The sequence below is a fragment of the Hemiscyllium ocellatum genome, chromosome 37, assembly GCF_020745735.1.
Source record: "Hemiscyllium ocellatum isolate sHemOce1 chromosome 37, sHemOce1.pat.X.cur, whole genome shotgun sequence".
Taxonomy (NCBI): domain Eukaryota; kingdom Metazoa; phylum Chordata; class Chondrichthyes; order Orectolobiformes; family Hemiscylliidae; genus Hemiscyllium; species Hemiscyllium ocellatum.
Window position 1 is genome coordinate 13,019,093 of NC_083437.1, and position 22,098 is coordinate 13,041,190.

The 22,098-nt window shown below is 45.1% G+C and overlaps 1 protein-coding gene across 1 annotated transcript in view; it reads right to left on the bottom strand.

Annotated features, from left to right (window-relative positions):
• srm (spermidine synthase) overlaps window positions 1-16,647 on the bottom strand; it is a 30,536-nt gene extending 13,889 nt beyond the window's left edge. The window contains exons 1-4 of the mRNA XM_060852122.1: window positions 16,366-16,647; window positions 9,310-9,430; window positions 5,450-5,542; window positions 624-777 (exon numbers count right to left, since the gene is read on the bottom strand). Coding sequence (XP_060708105.1) covers window positions 624-777; window positions 5,450-5,542; window positions 9,310-9,430; window positions 16,366-16,496 — 499 coding nt within the window. The 5' untranslated portion in view covers window positions 16,497-16,647. The remainder of the gene's footprint in view (window positions 1-623; window positions 778-5,449; window positions 5,543-9,309; window positions 9,431-16,365) is intronic.
• Between the last annotated feature and the right edge of the window lie 5,451 nt (window positions 16,648-22,098).

The window sequence follows — 22,098 nt, forward strand, 5'->3', positions numbered from 1 at the left end:
AAATAATACCATGTTTTGAACACTATAAGATGCATAAATCTGTTCCAAATGCTGATCACTGTCAGAAGAATCAGTGCCAACTTGGCATTTTTTTTTAAAACTACTATTCACGTTTTTGCTTGAAGTAACTTCCAATTTACTTTTCTAGTTTACAGTTCAATATTGACAAGGCAGCGTCTCCTGAAATCATCAAAAGATTGATATTGCACATGCAAAGTTCTGTGCATGCACACATGTAGAATACTCTGCCTGTGTAAAGCATGATGATGCCCAAATAAGCACAATAAATGAGCAATCAGGACAGAACGACGTCACTGCACATGTATATCAACTGTTTTCAGGGTGCCAGACACATTCGCTATTTACAATCATGTGCTATAAAATTGAAGCTCTCTTTCAAACAAAATGTCAACCATGCAAAATTTTAAAAGCCTAAGAGATTGACAGGGATATTTCATGATCAACAACCCTTGTCAATAACAAAGTAATCAGCCTTTCAATCAAACGTCAAAGACTACATAACATTCGAGAATATCTCCACCTGGTTATCGAGAAGACAGCTGAAAGAGACCCATAGCTAGTTAACATCACTCAATGTCAACTGAACTTATCAGAATTCGTACCTACTGGATCTGAGGAATCAGTGATAATTACATCAAATGCATCCTGGTTCTCTTTCATGAACTCAAAGCCATCACCAACATGAAGTTTCAACTTGGGGCTTGAGAAACCCACTGCCATACTAGGAAGGTACTGTTTGGAAACCTTTATTACATCCTAAATATTAAAAAAAATACAAATTACACAGGTATGCATTACAGTGTTAGCATTCAGTTAATGGTCCATTCAAATTTCACCATAATGCTACAGTGGAAAAGTAAGAGAAAGGCAGAGTGAAAATTGGATGTGCCACGCACTGGCCTGTTAACTCTGGGATCAGGTTTGATTAAGTTAACATCTCTTGATTCTTAAAAAGGTCTGAGTGGAACACAATTGGGAATGTGTCACTTCATCCAATCTGGGAATATGCAATTAATGTGGAAAATGAGAAGAGTTCAATTTCCTCTCAATGTAATTTGACAGCTTGATAAGCAAAAAATTGAAATACAGAATGTACAGCAAAAGGGAATTGAATATTGAAGAACAGCTTGTGACATTAGAAATTGAATTGTCAAATTAAAACTACTAGATCTATAGCTAGGACACCCAATTCAAATCCGCTCAAAAAAAATCACAAAAAAGAATTGGAAATAAAGAGGAATCATGGGACACTCCTTTTGTCACAGCTAATAAACCACCTCAGTTCATGTGATGGAACTGATCAAATTTAGAAATAGATAACATGTTTGTGCACAGAATACATAACTGGAAATTGTCTGTTTTACTGAAGCTAAGGATTGTACTAGCCCTTAATTCAATTGTCACACAAATAAACTATACAGAAATAGCAGTAAAGAACAAATGATCAAGTATGAATGATGTGTTGTGCATTCTATAAAGTTTCAAATGCTTTTGGTTACATCAAAAATTAACTTAAATAGAACACTGATCATCACTTGTCTGCCTCAGATGGTAAAAGGGTTTAAATCTGCAAGTAAATGGATCATTGTCATTCATGAAACATAGGCAGCAATCTTTTTGACAGATTGAAAAACAAAAAAACACTATGTAGCCATAAATATTATTTTAAATACAAACTAAGTGTATGATAAAGCTGCTCCTCTACATAGCTAAGGGTTAGGTTTTACTGGAACTGCTGCAACACAGAATCAATCATATATGATTGACATTAGTCAATTAACAAGGGCAGAATTCACATTTAAGGTCAGAAAGTTTGTTTGGGCGTAATTTCATGCCAAGTCTGACACAGGGTCCAGAGGACCAGGTTAGTACCAATCAGCTAGGTCACCATCTCTCCAGCTAGTAGTTTGCCTATACACCTTGCAATTCAAAAGTTACTTTCCTGTCTATTCAGTTCATGCGTTCCTGATTCAGGAAAGAGAAGGAATAAGTGGGAGGAACAGGAAATAGGAAACAATTAGTAAGTCAGGATACATTTTATGTTTTCACAAAACATAGAAATTTAGAAATGCCATGTTTAAATATTTTAACACAGTTATCATTCAGAACAAGGTACAAAGAGATAAATGAATATGATCTCATTGCCCATTACAGAAACATGGTTACTGGAAGATCAAAACCGGGATCTTAACAGTTGATATTTGGAGAGATAGGACGGATGGAGAAGGTAGTGAGATAGCATTGTTAAGAAGAAACAAAATGAGAACATTTGAGAAAGATGATCTAAGCTCAGATGATGTTGAATCCCCATTTGGGTAGATGTAAGAAGAAACAGCAAGGGAAAGAAGATTGGTAGGAGTAAATGTCCCGACTGCCAACAGTAGCAATTCCATAGGCAAGGCTATAAAATCAACATATAGAAGCACATAAAATGAAGAGTAATAATTATGAGGGACATTAATCTTCATGTTGATTGGGTGAATCAAATTGGAAAACAAATCTATGGCAATAACTTATTAGCACATTAGGGATAGTTTCCAAGAGCAATGTTACGGAGTCAGTCAAGGAGCAGGCCGTCTTGGATCTGGCAATGGGGATCTACGCAGATTTAATAAATGAATTTCAAATAAAAGATCCCATAGGAGGTAGTGATCATAACTGGAGTTTAGAAAGATAAATACTGAGAGGAGGTTTCCCCTTCATGGGAGTCTAGGACCAGAGGGCACAGTTGCGGAATAAAAGGGGCACCAACTTAGAACTGAGAGATAGAGGCATTTTTCTTCTGAGGGTTGAATGTCTTTGAAAGTCCTTTTCCTGGAGAGATGTGGGACAGAGTCCTTGGATAGATCAGATAGATTCTTGATCAGCAAGAGTTATAGGGAAAGCACAAAAACGTGAAAGCAAGGAATATCAGATCAACCGTGATTTTATTGCATGATGGAGTAGGTTCAAGAGGCCAAATGGCCTATTCCTACTTCGTATGGTTTTATTGTTCAGAGTAGAAGTAGGCCACTCAGCCCCTTGAGAATCGGGCCAGAAAAAGGTCCTGAAGATGGGTTACACCTAAAATGTCAACATCTCCACTCCTGATGCTGCTTGGCTTGTTGTGTTCTTCTAGCCCCCTGCCTGTCTATATAAACTAAAGAAGCAAAAAAAGGTCATTTGGCCTAATGCATCTGCTCTGCCTTTTGATCATGGCTGACAAGTTTCTCAACCCCATTCTCCTGCCTTCTCCCTGTAACCCTCGGTTCCCTCATCAAGAACCTATCTAGCCATTTTGGCATTAATGACTTTGCTTCAGAAGGCTGTGGAAGCTATGAGTTCCACAAAGTTACCACCTTCTGGCTGAAGAAATTCCTCCACATCTCAAATCTAAAGGGATGGCCCCCTCAGATTCAAGTCTCTCTTACTAGTCTACTTAACAATAATGTATCCAGGACACTCAATATTCTTGTATCAATCAGATCACTCTCAACCTTCTAAACTCCATTGAGTACAGACTCGGAGTCCTCAATCACTCCTCCTATGTCAAGCCCTTTTTCATCCCAGAGATCATTCTCAAGAACCCCTCCAAGGCCAGCACATCCTTTCTTAAATGCAGGACCCAAATGCAGTTTGACCAAATGCCTTATATTGCTGAGGTTACACATCCTTGGTCTTGTATTCTAAACCTCTTGAAATGAATGCTCATATTGCATTTGCCTTCCTAACTGGCAAGTGAACCTTCACATTAATCTTAAGAGAATTCTGAACTAGGACACCCAAGTTTTCCAAAGCCTTTGCTCATTTAGAAAATAGTCTGTCTATAATCGTCCTACCAAAGGGCATAATTTCTCACTTACTCACATTATATTCCATTTGCCGCTTCTTTGCTCACTCTCCTAACCGGTCATTCTGCAGCATGTCAGCTTCCTCAACAACACCTGTTCCTCCAACTATCTTTGTGTCATCAGCAAACTCACCAATAATGCATTCAGCTCCTTCGCCAATAATGTGCAACATGAATGATAGTGCGCCCAACAACGTTCTTGTGGATCTCTACTGATTACTCGCTACAATCCTGCAAGACCCCTTTCTCCCTACTCACTGTCTTCTATCAGATAGCTAATCCTCTATCCATGCCTGTACCCTGCCCCTAACACCACAGCTCTTCTCTTATTTAGCAATCTTGTGTGGCACCTCCTCAAAAGCCTTCGGGAAATCCAAACGTATCACATCCACTGGTTCATCTCTCTGACTTCTCTGTTGCCTCCTCAAAAGAAAAGAACGCTAACAATTTTTAGGCATGACCTTCTCTTGGTGAAGCCATATTGACTCAACCCTATTTTACCATGCACTTTCAAGTCTCCACAATCTCTTCCTTAATAATGAACTCTAAAATCTTACTAACAACTGAGGTCAGTCCAATAGTTTCCGGTCTTGTTTCACCAACCCATCTTAAAACAGTGTGTTACATTAGCTATTTTCCAGTCCTGTGAGACCCGCTCTGACTTTGATTTCTAAAGGATCACCACCAATGCCTCCACAATCTCCCCAGGTTTCTACTTCAGAACATGCTTCACCATTCATGACTGACTTTTCTTTGTATGTGGAGTAGGCCAGAGCATAAGTAATCCCTTCAACTCCTCAAGCCCCACCCTGCAATTCATCAAGATCATGGCTGATCTGACTGCAATCACCACTCCGCATTCCCACCTACTCCAGGTAACGTTTCACACTCCTGTTCAACAAGAATCTACCTATCTCTGCCATAAAAATATTCAAGGGCTCTGATTCCACTGGCTTTTCAGGAAAAGCCTAGCAAAAACTTTTTTGCCTCATCTCTATTTTAAAATGACAGTCTTGATTTTTAAACAGTGACCCCCCACCTCAGACTCAGACTCTGTTAGCTTTCCGAATTACTTGATTACTTGCATAAAAGCCTTATGATTCACGTGCTAGAGCACCCAGATCCCTCTAAATCTCAGATCTGCAACCTCTCAATCTCTTTTCTGATGAGAAGTCCTACTGAATCAAATCAGAGCTTTTACACTGTTATAAATGGAAAAGTCCAACTCATTTAACAACTTTAACTGAACCAATATTACCTGAAATGCAGCCATAATATTAAAGACTTGCTGTACATGTTTGCACACAATGATAAAAGCTTACAATTTGCTACCAAAGGAGTAGTTTGAGGGAGATTCCATAGATGTGCTCAAGGAAAAACTGGAAACGTACATGAAGGAAAACAGTTGAAACATACCCTCATGCAGAGAGACAAGTGTGACAAGTATTTTAATGATTCATAAACAGTGGCACATAGAAACTGGTCAAATGGTCTGTGTTGTATGATAGGTTTTCTAATTTTTAGGTCACTGCAGAATAAATAGAGGTGCACAGCAGAAGAAAATAGTTTCTTGCTCAATCAACTGTTTATTTTCATTACCTCATCGATTTCACATTGTGCTACAGACTCTACAGCAGAATGTTTGACCACTTCTCGCAGCACACCACCATCACCACCTCCAATAATAAGTACCTAAAATTGGAAAGAAAAAAAAAACTAACCTGAGCAATTATATTTCTATTCAGCATACATTTCTAACAAATTCCTTTAACCATCAAGAATGTAAACTCAACAGCAATTTCATCAAATTTCAGATTGCCTAAATGCCTGTAGCATTTGCTCACAAAAGAGCATGGCTTAGTGTTTGCAATATCACCCGAGAACCCTTTCCAGGATTCGTGTGCATAATCCCTGTTGATACATACTACAGGAGAGAGACAGTACATAAATACTGGCAAGCCACCCTCCTGGATAAAGCATTAAGTAGACACCCGCACTTGAAAGATATGAACAGCTCAGAGTCAGAGAGATGTACAGCACAGAACTAGGCCCTTTGGTTCAAGCTGTCCGTGCCGACCAAATATTCCAAACCAATCTAATCCCACCTGCCAGCACCTGGTCCGTATCCCTCCAAACCCTTCCTGTTCATATACCCATCCAGATGCTTTTTAAATGTTGCAATTGTATACCACTTCCTCTGGCAGCTCATTTCATTCATGTATCACCCTCTGCGTGAAAACGTTGCCCTTTAGGTCTCTTTTATATCTTTCCCCTCTCGCCCTAAACTTATGCCCTCTAGTTCTGGACTCTCCCACCCCAGGGAAGAGCCATTGTCTATTTATCTTATCCATGCCCCTCAATTTTGTAAACCTCTATAATGTCACCCCTCAGCCTCCGGCACTCTGGGGAAAGCAACCCAAACCTATTTAGTCTCTCCCTCTAGCTCAAATCCTCCAACCCTGGCAACATCCTTGTAAATCTTTTCTGAACCCTTTCAAGTTTCACAATATCGCTCCATTAGGAAGGAGACCAGAATTGCACACAATATTCCAAAAGTAGCATAACCATCGTCCTGTACAGCCGTAACATGACCTCCCAATTCCTTAAGTGTATACGTCCTGCTAAGATTTGCTTTCCCAAAATGCAGCACTTTGCATTTGTCTAAATTAAACTCCATCTGTCACTTCTCAGCCCATTGGCCCATCTGATCAAGATCCCGCTGTAATCTGAGGTAATCTTCTTCGCTGTCCATGACACATCCAATTTTGGTGTCATCTGCAAGCTTACTAACTATACCTCGTCTGCTCACATCTAAATCATTTATATAAAATGATGAAAAGTAGTGGACCCAGCACCGATCCTTGTGGCACTCCACTGGTCAGAGTCCTCCAGTCTGAAAAATAAACCCTACTACAACCCTCTGTCTTCTACCTCTGAGCCAGTTCTGTATCTAAATGGCGAGTTCTCCCTGTATTTCATGAGATCTAATCTTACTTACCAGTCTCCCATGGGGAACCTTGTCAAACGCCTTACTGAAGTCCATATAGATCACAGCTACTGCTCTGCCCTCATCAATCCTCTTTGTTACTTCTTCAAAAAAGAAACTCAATCAAGTTTGTGAGACACAGAAAGCCATGTTGACTATCCCAAACCAGTCCCTGCTTTTTCAAATACATTTATATCCTGTCCCTCAGGATTCCCTCCAACAACTGCCCACCACTGGCATCAGGCTCACTGGTCTATAGTTCCCTGGCTTGTCCTTACCACCTTTCTTAAACAGTGGCACCACGTTCACCAACCTCCAATATTCTGGCACCTCACCTGTGACTTTCGTTGATGCAAATATCTCAGTAAGAGGCCCAGCAATCACTTCCCTCTTCCCACAGAGTTCTACAGTGTAATACTTGCTCATAAATAACTCACAACCAACAATACTAAATAGTTTTACGTAATTTAAATCGAATTGCTTTTCACAAATAGGCTATCATATTTTGCAACATAGTCACATGATTATTCTGTAAATTCTATTTGGTTAACTGAGTCTGTGCTGACACAGTATGAACAATGTAGCTAATACAAATCTCTCGACTTTCATTTGTATTCTAGGAAAAACCACTTCAGGTGGCTAATCATCTTAAAGAATTCTTCAAATTCAGTTCGAGTGCTTCCAAAAACCACATATGAACATCAACACAGAAGGTATTACCACGACGGCCTGAAGTCACCTAAACAAATGAGTAAGAATGGAAAGTAACACCAAGAAGTAGCCTTCAAGAAAATCTTAAGAGCCCTCAAAAGACTTCGTTGTGCACTGAACCAGGGCACTTATTCCACTCATCAAACCAGGATTTATTCTATCCTCATCCATCCAACTGCCATGACATGGATAAAACTATTTTCAGTATGGTTTTTGTTTAATATTACAACAGACCTTAAATTTGCAGTGAGTACTGCCGTGCAAGTTGTGCTCATGTCCTGCTGTTGTCTTTATAGCTGTTTGAATCTTTCCTTTCCACAACTTGGCTGCTGAGCATTTCATCCTCAACATGGTAAATACTGCTTAGATATTACAAGAGTTGCTGGCTCACCCTTTCAGGGCAGTGAGTTCCAGACTTCGAGCACCCTCTGGGTGGAAAATGTTCCCAACTCTCAGTGTTTACCACTTACCTTAAATTTACATCATTTAGTTACTGATCCCTCTTCTAATAGCAAAAAGAAAGTGCTCTCTAACCTAGTTAATGCCCTGCTAAATCTTATGCACATCTATCGGGTACCCTCTCAACCTTTGCAGTTCCAAGGAAAACACCACTGGCCTATCCAATCATAGTCAGACCTTCTAGCTCGGCCAGCAAGCATCCTGGTAAAACTTTCCTCTGAACCTTCTCTAGTAAAATAACATCATTCTTATAATTCGGTGATTCAAATTGTATTTAGTACTTCAGTTTTGGGCTAATCAGTGTTTTATACTGGTCCAACATACCCTCTTTGTTGTTGACTTGATTAATAAGTATCCCATATGCCCTCTTAACCACCTGCCTTTATTTATCTACCCTGATCTCTAGATTCAGTGATCTCCAGATAACCACACCAAAGTCCCGCTGATTTTCATTACTACATCACCAAATTCCCTCACTGCAGGAGCTATTTGATGAATTTGGTGATTATTTGCTTGAAATGAGTTTGTACTTCATACTTTTATTGGAGGACTCATTTCTGCCCCTTGATTACTATACAACATGGATTCAAGTAGATGAGATACTCCACAAGTTGACTCTAGGTAATAAAACATGTATTGCTGGGGAAAAAGCTAGAACAACGCAATGACAGGATAACATTTCTTAGCAGAAACTTAGTGCGCAGAGTCAATGAAATTACATGCTAAAAGGAGTCTAAATATGATTTAAACTGCTAAAAAGATTAGATGCTCCGTACCCAGTTATCTATGCTGCCTTTCTTCATAGGACTGATTGCATACTTGAGCACCAGAAGGGAGATTGAGTGGTACAGTCAGTACTTGTGAGAAAAAAAAAGAACAAACGGTTGCATATTCTCTTGTCTAATGCAGTTAATAACTGTCATTTATTTGGCAACTTTAAAAATAAAGGCATCATAAGCAGCTCACTAGATTTCACACGTTTCGTTACTCGACATAAATGCAAGCTGTTTCAGTGCATCAATCTTGTCCATCTGTAGACACCCAATGAATTATTGTTAAAGAACATAGTCACTTCTGTTACATAGGTAAACTGACAATGTGTAATGAACAAAGTCAAATACAAACAATTAAAGTCACTGGATAATCGGTAGTGACGGTTGAGAATTGGCTAGGAACAACATTCCTTGATTCCAAACGGATTATGCAGAGAATGCTAACAATGCATTCAATGTTTTCTTTAAAAAAAAATCAAACAGTGACATTTTTATTCCCAAAGATTCCAAAAAGATTCATTGAATCATACCTTTTTAGGATTAGGATGGCTGCACAGAGTTAGATTTGCGATCATCTCTTGGTAAGCAAATTCATCCCTTTCAGTGCACTGTATCACACCATCCAGCACTAAGACATTGCCATAGGTTTTGCTGCACCAAGAAAAACAATTTTAGTTTGCGAGGGCATCTCAAGCTCTCCAGTCTAATGCAGTCATGTCACAAAGCAGTTGAAAAATATTTTGTAGTTAAGAAGTATCTTGTGAAAACTCAAGCTAGGCACGCTTCCAAAAAAGAAAGAAGAGACAGAATTCCATAAAAACACAATGGGTAAAACTTATCAGTTTGGTACCGAATATAACATCAAATCTGCATTAGACTGGAGTCAAGACAGTAGTTAGGGGGATACGATCAGTCATAGTGTACTTGGAGGAGGAAAAAGGGGAAGGAGATAACAAGGGTTCTAAGGGAATCAGGCAAGTTCAGCATCACCTGCAATTACTACATTCAATACGTAGGTTCAGCCATACACAGTGACCATTTTAGCATTCAATATCACACCTCAGAAACCAGCCAGACAACTGGAAAGAAGTTTAAAAATGCAAGTGTAATTTTAGCCCTGAGCACTGACTTTTATTTTCTTCAGTGATTGACCATAACAACAGAGTTTCAAGAAATCACAGAATCCCTACAGTGTGGAAATAGGCCATTCAGCCCAACAAGTCCAAACTGACTCTCTGAAGAGCATCCCACCTCGACTTACTCCTACCCTATTCCTGTAACCCAATGGCTAATCCACCAAACCTACACATCCATGGACACAATGTGCAATTTAGCATGGCTAATCTACATAACCTGCACATATCCTCTGGCTGGTTTCTGAGGTGTGATATTGAATGATAAAATGGTCACTGTGTATGGCTGAACCTACGTATTGAATGTAGTAATTGCAGGTGATGCTGAACTTGCCTGATTCCTTTAGAACCCTTGTTATCTCCTTCCCCTTTTTCCTCCTCCAAGTACACTGTGACTGATAGTATCCCCCTAACTACTGTCTTGACTCCAACCTAACACAGATTTCATGTTATATTTGGTACCAAACTGATACATTTTACCCATTGTGCTTTTATGGGCGGCACGGTAGCACAGTGGTTAGCACTGCTGCCTCTCAGCACCAGAGACCGGGTTCAATTCCCACCTCAGGCAACTGTCTTGTGGAGTTGGCACATTCTTCCCGTGTCTGCGCGGGTTTCCTCCGGGTGCTCCTGTTTCCTCCCACAGTTCAAAAATGTGCAGCTTAGGTGAATTGGTCATGATAAATTGCCTGTAGTGTTAGGTGAAGGGGTAAAATGTAGGGGAATGGGTCTGGGTGGGTTGCGCTTTGGCGGGTCGGTGTGAACTTGTTGGCCGAAGGGCCTGTTTCCACACTAAGTAATCTAATCTAATATCTGGACTGTGGAAAGAAAACAGAGCACCCAGAGGCTGGAATTGAACCTGGGTCCCTGGTGCCATTAGGCCACTGAGCCACCATGCTGCCCCTAATGTTGATCAGAAACATTAAAATTGGGTAAATTTGTTCACTAGACTCATGACGCAGAACGAATGCACAGCAATGAGAATCTCCAATAAGAGACGATCTAACAACCACCCTTCTCATTTAATAGTTTACCATCACTGAATCAATCCCCCATTATCAACATGATTGGAGTTACCATTAACCAAAAATTCAACTGGACACATCACAGTGACTATAATAGCAGGTTAGAAGCTAGGAATACTGCAGTAACTCCTCTCCTGACTCCCCAAAGCCTGTCAATCATCAATATAGCACAGGTCAGGAGTGTGATGGAATATCCCCACTTGCCTGGATGAGCACAGCTTCAACAACACGAGAAGCTTGACACCGTACAGGGTAAGATTAGAGTGGTGCTGGAAAAACACAGCAGGTCAGGCAGCATCCGAAGAGCACAAAAATCTATGTTTTGGGTAAAAGCCCTTCATTAAGAAACAGGATTCCTAATGAAGGGCTTTTGTCTGAAATGTCGATTTTCCTGCTCCTCGGATGCTGCTGGTACCTGCTGTGCTTTTCCAGCACCACTCTAATCTTGACTCTAATCTCCAGCATCTGCAGTACTCACTTTCACCGTACAGGACAAAGCAGCTGCTTGATTGATGCCACATCCACAACATCTACTGCCCTCACCATTGATGCTCAGTAGCAGAGTGTGCTACCTACAATATCCATGCAGAAATTCACCAACGATCCTTAAACAGCACCTTCCAAACCTACAACCATTTACATCTTAAAAGGTAGCAGTTCCCTGGGAACACCACCAGCTGCAAGTTTCCTCCAAGCCACTCATCATCCTGACTTGAGAGATATTGCTGTTTCTTTAGTATAGCTGGGTTACTATTCTGGAACTCCCTCCTGTATGGGCATTATGGGTTAATGTACAGCATGTGAACTGCCCCCTTCTGAAGGGCAACAAGGGACAGGCAATAAACGCTGGTCAGCCAGTGACATCCATGGGTCAAAAAATGTGGTGCTGGAAAAGCACAGCCAGTCAGGCAGCATCCAAGGGGCAGAAGATTTGACATGTCGAGCATAAGCTCTTCATCAGGAATGTCCCATGACCCATGAGTGATTAAAGAAAAGATCATAAGAAGTGGAAGTGAGACTTAGCATAGGAAAAGGATCCACCTCAGCAGAGACTGGGTTCATAGTCCCTGGAACTATGGAATTTGCGAATGATCTTAATTTGTGATATATGAAAATCATTGTTCCCTAATTATAAAAAGCTAGAAAAATATTAATGCAAATATTAAGGTCCATTCTAAAATAAACTTCTAAAATAAATGTGATAGTAAATATTGTGCTACAACTTGCCTTGGCCTTCCTGACACTGAGATGGATAGTTGGGAATAGGGAACCATTCATCAGCCAGAAGATGAAAACGTACATCAGGTGAAAATAGCAGGCTCAGCTGCAATGACCTCCTACAGGTAGAAGGGCTTTCATTCACACAGCACCAATTATGACCCAAACAAATGAACAAGCACTTTATAGGCTGTAGAAAACATTAAAATGTAGTCACTGATTCAATGTCAAGAGAAAAAAAATTACTCCAAAAGTATATAGTTTGAAACTTATTGTCTACATTCATTAAGTGTGAATGGTCAATTGAGAAGGGTACACACAATGGAAGGGGCAGCCCCCAGAGTAGAGCAGCTACAATCTCTGTCTCCAGAAGTGATATAAATCAAAAAAGAAAAAAATAGTTCTCAAAGGCACTTCTGTAGAATAGTTTGTTAAATGCTCCATCAAGGAATAATTTAATGTTTAATTAATGTAAAATGAGATACTAAAATGTACATTAAAGATCTAGTTAAATGCATCTCAGTCAGGCAAGAGAAAAAAAATGAGAAAAACACAGCATCATGTGTAAGCAGAGCATGATAAACATGCACCTCACGAAAAAAAAACTGCTATTATTCAGATCTATGCACTAAGCACGAATTTGAGAGCTTCTGAGAGTCTGATAAAAGGTTATGGCCTGAGATGCTGTTTTGCTCTCAGATGCTACTTACCATCAGTTTATTTTCAACATTTTCCATTTTGTCAAATGGTTCAGTTTTGTTCATTAAAGAGACTACAAAAAATTTACAAGAAATTAAACACTAGATTTAAAAACCTAAAGGTAACTTTACAACAAGTAAGATGGGATTAATGTTGAAATAAGTTTAAAATATTTTGTTGCACCTAATATTTAAAAAGAAAAATCAAGCACTTTAAATGCAGCAAGTGTTTAAAAAAAATCATATGAATTCAAAAAGCCCAGGTTTGGTTCAATCACAATTTTTAAAATTCATTTTTGTGAGATGTGGGTGTCATTGGCTGGCTCGCATTTATTACCTAGCCCTACATGTCCTTCAGAAGGTGGTGGTGAGCTGCCTTTGTGAATTGCTGCAGTCCACCTGCTGTGAGATGACCCACAGTGCTGTTTGGAAGGAAATTCCAGTATATTGATCCAGCAACAGTGAAGGAATTTGTGAAGGCAATACATTTCCAGGTCAGGATGGTGAGCGGCTTGGAGGGGGATCTTGCAGGTGGTGGTGTTCCCATGTATCTGCTACTTACGTATTAGCTACTCTAAGCATAAGGGTGATACAGAGGGGTGATGTACTGCGCTCAATACTCTCGGTTGAAGGATCTCTATTGACTATCTCATCTTGGGGCGTGTATTATGATGGGAATGACAGGAAACATTCAAGAGACCAGAACTGTTAAATTGAACCTAGTGAGACCCATGTGTACCAAGCTACATAGTTACTGTGTAAATCACAGCAGATAGGATACAAGCAGAAAAAGCTGACAGCTGAAAATGTGTTGCTGGAAGAGCGCAGCAGGTCAGGCAGCATCCAAGGAGCAGGAGAGTTGACGTTTCGGGCATGAGCCCTTCTTCAGGAATGAGGAAAGTGTGAAAGTGAGAAAGCCCTTCCTGAAGAAGGGCTCATGCCCAAAACGCTGACTCTCCTGCTCCTTGGATGCTGCCTGACCTGCTGCGCTTTTCCAGCAACACATTTTCAGCTCTGATCTCCAGCATCTGCAGTCCTCACTTTCTCCTAGAAAACGCTGACAGGTTTGGAGTAGTTACTGCTTTAAAAAAAATGACAAAGTTCATTTCAGTAAAATAGCAGCAAGAACTTAAATAACTACAATCCAAGAATGCTGTTTGTATTAGCGAGTGAGCCAAGTCATCAGAAGCTCTGTTGATTCAGTTCCCATCTGCCACAGTGTGCAAAATCAAATGCCACGTGTAGGGAATCCAGCATTAAAAAAAGGAAGCTGACAGATACCACAGGACTTAAATTACATTCATTTAAAAAAAATGACAAAAATGTACGAATGCAAGAAAAGTTAATCAATTAAAAGATTGTAGTAAAGTATGAGATACCTAACAGAGAATCTCAATTATTAGAAACAAAGATATATTGCTTAGAAGAGGGACATTAGTTCATTATGTCAGAGTTATCTAGTCTGTTACATTAAGAAAACGAGGGTCTCCAAAAACTATCCATTGACTCAAAGTCATTCTACAGACCCACGACATTCATGCACACTATTCACACAGTTCAGTTATTCAGTTCATGTATTCATGTCTGTTCAGTTTTGAGAAAAGATACAAGAGTATACAGTATTTAAAATCCAATCTTGATTAATTACACAAACACTTGAGTGAAGGATTCATTCATAACCGCAACACTGAGTAGTAGAAAATCACAGATCCATCATGTCCCATAACTCTGGTGAAAGATACTTTTCTATTGTTTTAACTTCATTTTGAAGTAAACTCAAGAGGTGGACTGGTTTCCCTAAAAGGTTTCATCAGGGCTTCTATGGAAAGAGGGAAGCACTGATTGTATTGTACTAAGGAAGCATCTAAGCACACCTCTGAAAGTTCTTAATCTACCACCATGCATAGCACTCTTAAAAAGCAACGTCAGAATTACACATTATTTAACAATGTCTAGTCTCTCCAGTTCTTCTGAAATTGCTGTACAAAAACAAAGTGGAAAGAATAGGCTGTTTTCTTTCAATTATAACTGCAATCAGTGCTACTCTTCTCAAGCTCACTGAGTTTCGTCTGCTCCCCTTCCACATTAACAGTTTTGATTAAGTACAACTTTTTTATATAAAATTTATGAAATGGATTTGGGAACACAGGGGACAATTTCAAAAAGTCTGCAAACAAGAAAATTCGTGGGATCAACAGTGAAGATGATAAAAGCAAACGTTAAGACTGATGAAAATGGCAGTCACTAGTCAATGAAAACTATCACAGAAATGATAGTGATTTACTTTGGTAGCAGGAATGAGGGGATGCAACATATAAACTAAACAAACAAAACTTTGAAAAAGGGGGTCAAGGATAAACAACAATAGGAGGGGTGAATGAAGGTGCATTTATGTGGTAGGATAAGGCAAGTTGGGAAAACTGATAAAAGGTATATAAAAAATAATGATTCAGGAATATCACTGGGTAGATCTAAGTTTCAGCATTGTGACCAACACTAAGAACACTTTTTAAGACTTTGATATTTGTCCTAAAGTAGGTGCAATGGTAATATAATACAGGAATAATATATTTCAGTTAAGTAGAATTAGCAGAGAAATTGATTTGCTGCTCCTCAAGATTTGATCGAGATAGAGAGGACAGGAGCCTTCCTGTCTCAACATTATTTTATTTAGGTTAACCAGAAATGTACCAAGAAGTAACAGAAAGGGAAAAATGAATTATAGATGTGTTATAATCTGCAGTAGACATCACAAAGGATTGATGCAAGTGAATACTATAAACTCCAATGGACAATTTAAAAGATTAAGCAGAGCTACAAATTAAACTCAAGATCTTATTGATTTGATGCTAATTGCCTTGTGACTCATGTCACGGTCCACAGATTATTAACATCACAATTGCATGTTTTAGTTTAGGTCCCCATGTGATCATACCCCTCAGCACAACGTCTTAGTCCCACACATCACTGGTTCGTACTTAGCATCTCAATCATAGGAACTAGACCCTTCCCTATTTACAAAATCCTGCTCCCAACTATTCTGTCCTTTGCCACTACTGCATTCTCTATTTCCCACCCCCCAGCTTGACTGACTCCCTGTACCATGGGGATGTAGTCATTGGGTACCAACTCTGCCATGGGTACAGAGTTGAAGCTGGACTGCCCAGTGACTTCATTTAGTGGCTGCTGAGAAAATCCACTGAATAATGAAGGAATTGGCAGAGGACTGAGAGAACCAGATTGAGCAAAACCAAACACATCTCGAGACTAAACAACGAAAGGCAGATTTTTATTTTAAAAAGAGAGGGGAAATCAGCAAATGGAGAAGAAAACAGACCTTACTGTTTAAAGAACTAGGGTAGAGACTGTGTGATCTGTCAGCACAGTGGAGGCCTGGACTATGCCTCAGGGATGTACATTCGTCCTCATTCAGAACAAGCTCCTTTTTCATTCAGAAGCTTATTTTTAAAAAAAAAATGAAAATACAACAGTATGTTTCAGAACGTGCTGACCTTTTGAAGACAACCACATCTTGGAAAGGGGATTTCTGGTTGTAAAGGACCTCATCCACCTCCAGGGACATGGCCTGGCCCGGCCACAAGGTAGAGGTTTCGGTGAACCAGCCGCGCTTGATGGTGTCCATGGCTGAGCTTGCGGCCGCTCTCGGTGGTGGGTGAGTGAGGGTGTCGGTGTGGACCCTCAGAGGCCGGCCTCACTGACTGACGGAGCAGGAGGGCTGGGGCCTACAGGGGCCTCGCCGCCCAACGACACCCCCGCGAGGCGCCGGCTGAGTGACGGCCCGCACCGCCAATCGGCAGCCGCGCCCCGGCCGCGCGCTCAAGCAGCGGCCAATCGACGGGGCGATGGGCGGGGCTAGATCCTGAACTGATCAAGAGTGGGTTTGTGTGAGAGAGAGAGAGGGGGAAAGGGGCGAGAGAGGGGGAAGGGGCAAGAGTGGGTGTGAGAGAGAGTGAGGGGGAAAGGGGCAAGAGTGGGTGTGAGAGAGAGAGGGGGAAAGGGGTAAGAGTGGGTGTGAGAGAGGGGGAAAAGGGGCAAGAGTAGGAGTGAGGGGGAAAGGGGCAAGAGTGGGTGTGAGAGAGGGGGGAAAAGGGGCAAGAGTGGATGTGAGAGAGTGTGAGGGGGAAGGGGCGAGAATGAGGGGGAAGGGGCAAGAGTGGGTGTGAGAGAGAGTGAGGGGGAAGGGGCAAGAGTGGGTGTGAGAGAGAGTGAGGGGGAAGGGGCAAGAGTGGGTGTGAGAGAGAGTGAGGGGGAAGGGGCAAGAGTGGGTGTGTGAGAGAGAGTGAGGGGCAAAGGGGCAAGAGTGGGTGTGTGAGAGAGAGTGAGGGGGAAATGGGCAAGAGTGGGTGTGTGAGAGAGAGGGGGAAAGGGGCAAGAGTGGGAGTGAGGGGGGAAAGGGGCAAGAGTGGGAGTGAGAGAGAGTGAGGGGGGAAGGGGCGAGAATGAGGGGGAAGGGGCAAGAGTGGGTGTGAGAGAGAGTGAGGGGGGAAGGAGAGAGAGTGAGGGGGGAAGGGGCGAGAATGAGGGGGAAGGGGCGAGAATGAGGGGGAAGGGGCAAGAGTGGGTGTGAGAGAGAGTGAGGGGGAAAGGGGCAAGAGTGGGTGTGTGAGAGAGAGAGGGGGAAGAGGGGGAAAAGGGGCAAGAGTAGGAGTGAGGGGGAAAGGGGCAAGAGTAGGAGTGAGGGGGGAAAGGGGCAAGAGTGGATGTGAGAGAGGGGGGAAAAGGGGCAAGAGTGGATGTGAGAGAGTGTGAGGGGGGAAGGGGCGAGAATGAGGGGGAAGGGGCAAGAGTGGGTGTGAGAGAGAGTGAGGGGGAAGGGGCAAGAGTGGGTGTGAGAGAGAGTGAGGGGGAAGGGGCAAGAGTGGGTGTGAGAGAGAGTGAGGGGGAAGGGGCAAGAGTGGGTGTGTGAGAGAGAGTGAGGGGCAAAGGGGCAAGAGTGGGTGTGTGAGAGAGAGTGAGGGGGAAATGGGCAAGAGTGGGTGTGTGAGAGAGAGGGGGAAAGGGGCAAGAGTGGGAGTGAGGGGGGAAAGGGGCAAGAGTGGGAGTGAGAGAGAGTGAGGGGGGAAGGGGCGAGAATGAGGGGGAAGGGGCAAGAGTGGGTGTGAGAGAGAGTGAGGGGGGAAGGAGAGAGAGTGAGGGGGGAAGGGGCGAGAATGAGGGGGAAGGGGCGAGAATGAGGGGGAAGGGGCAAGAGTGGGTGTGAGAGAGAGTGAGGGGGAAAGGGGCAAGAGTGGGTGTGTGAGAGAGAGAGGGGGAAGAGGGGGAAAAGGGGCAAGAGTAGGAGTGAGGGGGAAAGGGGCAAGAGTAGGAGTGAGGGGGGAAAGGGGCAAGAGTGGATGTGAGAGAGAGTGAGGGGGAAAGGGGCAAGAGTGGGAGTGAGAGAGAGTGAGGGGCAAAGGGGCAAGAGTGGGTGTGTGAGAGAGAGGGGGAAAGGGGGCAAGAGTGGGAGTGAGGGGGGAAAGGGGCAAGAGTGGATGTGAGAGAGAGTGAGGGGGAAGGGGCAAGAGTGGGTGTGAGAGAGAGTGAGGGGGAAGGGGCAAGAGTGGGTGTGTGAGAGAGAGGGGGAAAGGGGCAAGAGTGGGAGTGAGGGGGAAAGGGGCAAGAGTGGATGTGAGAGAGAGTGAGGGGGAAGGGGCAAGAGTGGGTGTGAGAGAGAGTGAGGGGGAAGGGGCAAGAGTGGGTGTGAGAGAGAGTGAGGGGGAAGGGGCAAGAGTGGGTGTGTGAGAGAGAGTGAGGGGCAAAGGGACAAGAGTGGGTGTGTGAGAGAGGGGAAAGGGGCAAGAGTGGGAGTGAGGGGGAAAGGGGCAAGAGTGGATGTGAGAGAGAGTGAGGGGGGAAGGGGCGAGAATGAGGGGGAAGGGGCAAGAGTGGGTGTGAGAGAGAGTGAGGGGGGAAGGGGCGAGAATGAGGGGGAAGGGGCGAGAATGAGGGGGAAGGGGCGAGAATGAGGGGGAAGGGGCAAGAGTGGGTGTGTGAGAGAGAGTGAGGGGGAAGGGGCGAGAATGAGGGGGAAGGGGCAAGAGTGGGTGTGTGAGAGAGAGTGAGGGGCAAAGGGGCAAGAGTGGGTGTGTGAGAGAGAGTGAGGGGGAAATGGGCAAGAGTGGGTGTGTGAGAGAGAGGGGGAAAGGGGCAAGAGTGGGAGTGAGGGGGGAAAGGGGCAAGAGTGGGAGTGAGGGGGGAAAGGGGCAAGAGTGGATGTGAGAGAGAGTGAGGGGGGAAGGGGCGAGAATGAGGGGAAGGGGCAAGAGTGGGTGTGAGAGAGAGTGAGGGGGGAAGGGGCGAGAATGAGGGGGAAGGGGCGAGAATGAGGGGGAAGGGGCAAGAGTGGGTGTGAGAGAGAGTGAGGGGGAAAGGGGCAAGAGTGGGTGTGTGAGAGAGAGAGGGGGAAAAGGGGCAAGAGTGGGAATGAGGGGGAAAAGGGGCAAGAGTGGATGTGAGAGAGAGTGAGGGGGGAAGGGGCGAGAGAGGGGGAAGGGGCAAGAGTGGGTGTGAGAGAGAGTGAGGGGGAAAGGGGCAAGAGTGGGTGTGAGAGAGAGAGGGGGAAAGGGGCAAGAGTGGGTGTGAGAGAGAGAGGGGGAAAGGGGCAAGAGTGGGTGTGAGAGAGAGAGGGGGAAAGGGGCAAGAGTGGGTGTGAGAGAGGGGGGAAAAGGGGCAAGAGTGGGTGTGAGAGAGGGGGGAAAAGGGGCAAGAGTGGGAATGAGGGGGAAAAGGGGCAAGAGTGGGTGTGAGAGAGGGGGAAAGGGGCAAGAGTGGATGTGAGAGAGAGTGAGGGGAAAGGGGCAAGAGTGGGTGTGAGAGAGAGTGAGGGGGAAGGGGCAAGAGTGGGTGTGAGAGAGAGTGAGGGGGAAGGGGCAAGAGTGGGTGTGTGAGAGAGAGTGAGGGGCAAAGGGGCAAGAGTGGGTGTGTGAGAGAGAGGGGGAAAGGGGCAAGAGTGGGAGTGAGGGGGGAAAGGGGCAAGAGTGGATGTGAGAGAGAGTGAGGGGGGAAGGGGCGAGAATGAGGGGGAAGGGGCAAGAGTGGGTGTGAGAGAGAGTGAGGGGGGAAGGGGCGAGAATGAGGGGGAAGGGGCGAGAATGAGGGGGAAGGGGCAAGAGTGGGTGTGAGAGAGAGTGAGGGGGAAAGGGGCAAGAGTGGGTGTGTGAGAGAGAGAGGGGGAAAAGGGGCAAGAGTAGGAGTGAGGGGGGAAAGGGGCAAGAGTGGATGTGAGAGAGAGTGAGGGGGAAAGGGGCAAGAGTGGGAGTGAGGGGGAAAGGGGCAAGAGTGGGAGTGAGGGGGAAAAGGGGCAAGAGTAGGAGTGAGGGGGGAAAGGGGCAAGAGTGGGTGTGTGAGAGAGAGTGAGGGGGAAAGGGGCAAGAGTGGGTGTGAGAGAGAGTGAGGGGGAAAGGGGCAAGAGTGGGTGTGAGAGAGAGTGAGGGGGAAAGGGGCAAGAGTGGGTGTGTGAGAGAGAGGGGGAAAGGGGCAAGAGTGGGTGAGAGAGAGAGAGTGAGGGGGGAGAGGTGCAAGAGTGGGTGTGAGAGAGAGAGTGAGGGGGAGAGGAGAGAGAGTGGGTGAGAGAGAGAGTGAGGTGGTAAGAGAGAGTGGGTGTGAGAGGAGGGGAAGGGGCAAGAGTGGGTGTGAGAGAGAGTGAGTGTGTGTGAGAGAGAGTGAGGGGGCAAGGGGCGAGAGTGAGGGGCGGGTAAGGGGCGAGAGTGTTAGGGGGAAGGGGCAAGAGTGTGGGGGGAAGGGGCAAGAGTGGGTGTGAGAGGAGGGGAAGGGGCAAGCGTGGGTGTGAGAGGAGTGCGGGGGGAAAGGGGCAAGAGTGGTTGTGTGTGTGAAAGGGGTAAGAGAGAGTGAGGGGAGAAAGGGGCAAGAATGGGTGTGAGAGAGTGAGGGGGGGGAAAGGGGCAAGAGTGGGTGTGAGAGAGAGGGGGAAAAGGGGCAAGAGTAGGAGAGAGGGAGAAAGGGGCAAGAGTGGGTGTGAGAGAGAGTGAGGGGGGAAGGGGCGAGAAAAGGTGTGAGAGAGAGTGGGGGGGAAAGGGGCAAGAGTGGGTGTGAGAGAGATGGGAGGGGTAAGAGAGGGCGAAAGGGGTAAGAGAGAGTGGGGGGAAAGGGGCAAGAGTGGGTGTGAGAGAGTGGATAAGGGGCAAGAGTGGGTGTGAGAGAGTGGGGAAGGGGCAAGAGTGGGTGTGAGAGTGAGTGAGGGGGAAAGGGGCAAGAGTGGGTGTGAGAGTGAGGGGGAAAGGGGCAAGAGTGGGTGCGAGAGAGAGTGAGGGGGAAAGGGACTAGAGTGGGTGCGAGAGAGAGTGAGGGGGGAAAGGGGCGAGAGTGAGGGGGGAAAGGGGCAAGAGTGGGTGAGAGAGAGAGTGAGGGGGAAAGGGGCAAGAGTGGGTGAGAGAGAGGGGGAATGGGGCAAGAGTGGGTGCGAGAGAGAGGGGGAGAAAGGGGCAAGAGTGGGTGTGAGAGAGAGGGGGAGAAAGGGGCAAGAGTGGAGGTGTGAGAGAGGGGGAGAAAGGGGCAAGAGTGGAGGTGTGAGAGAGGGGGAGAAAGGGGCAAGAGTGGAGGTGTGAGAGAGGGGGAGAAAGGGGCAAGAGTGGAGGTGTGAGAGAGAGAGGGGGAAAGGGGCAAGGGTGGGTGTGTGAGAGAGCGGGGAAAAGGGGCAAGAGTGGGTGTGTGAGAGAGAGTGAGGGGGAAAGGGGCAAGAGTGGAGGTGTGAGAGAGGGGGAGAAAGGGGCAAGAGTGGAGGTGTGAGAGAGGGGGAGAAAGGGGCAAGAGTGGAGGTGTGAGAGAGAGAGGGGGAAAGGGGCAAGAGTGAGTGTGTGAGAGAGGGGGAAAGGGGCAAGAATAGGAGTGAGGGGGGAAAGGGGCAAGAGTAGGAGTTGGCGGGAAAAGGGGCAAGAGTGGATGTGGGAGATAGTGAGGGGGTAAGGGGCGAGAGTGAGTGGGAAGGGGCGAGAGTGGGTGTGAGAGAGAGGGTAAGAGAGAGTGATGGGGAAAGGGGCAACGGTGGGAGTGTGTGAGATAGAGGGGGGGAGAGAGAGTGAGGGGGAAAGCAGCCAGAGTGGGAGTGTGTGAGAGAGAGAGGGTGAAAGGGCAAGAATTGATGTGTGTGTGAGAGGGGGTGGGGGTGGTAAGGGGGCAAGAATGGGTGTGAGAGAGAGTGTGGGGTAAAGGGGCAAAAATGGGTGTTAGAGTGAAGGTGAAGGGGGCAAGATTGGGTGTGAGAGGGGGAAAGGGGCAAGAATGGTGGA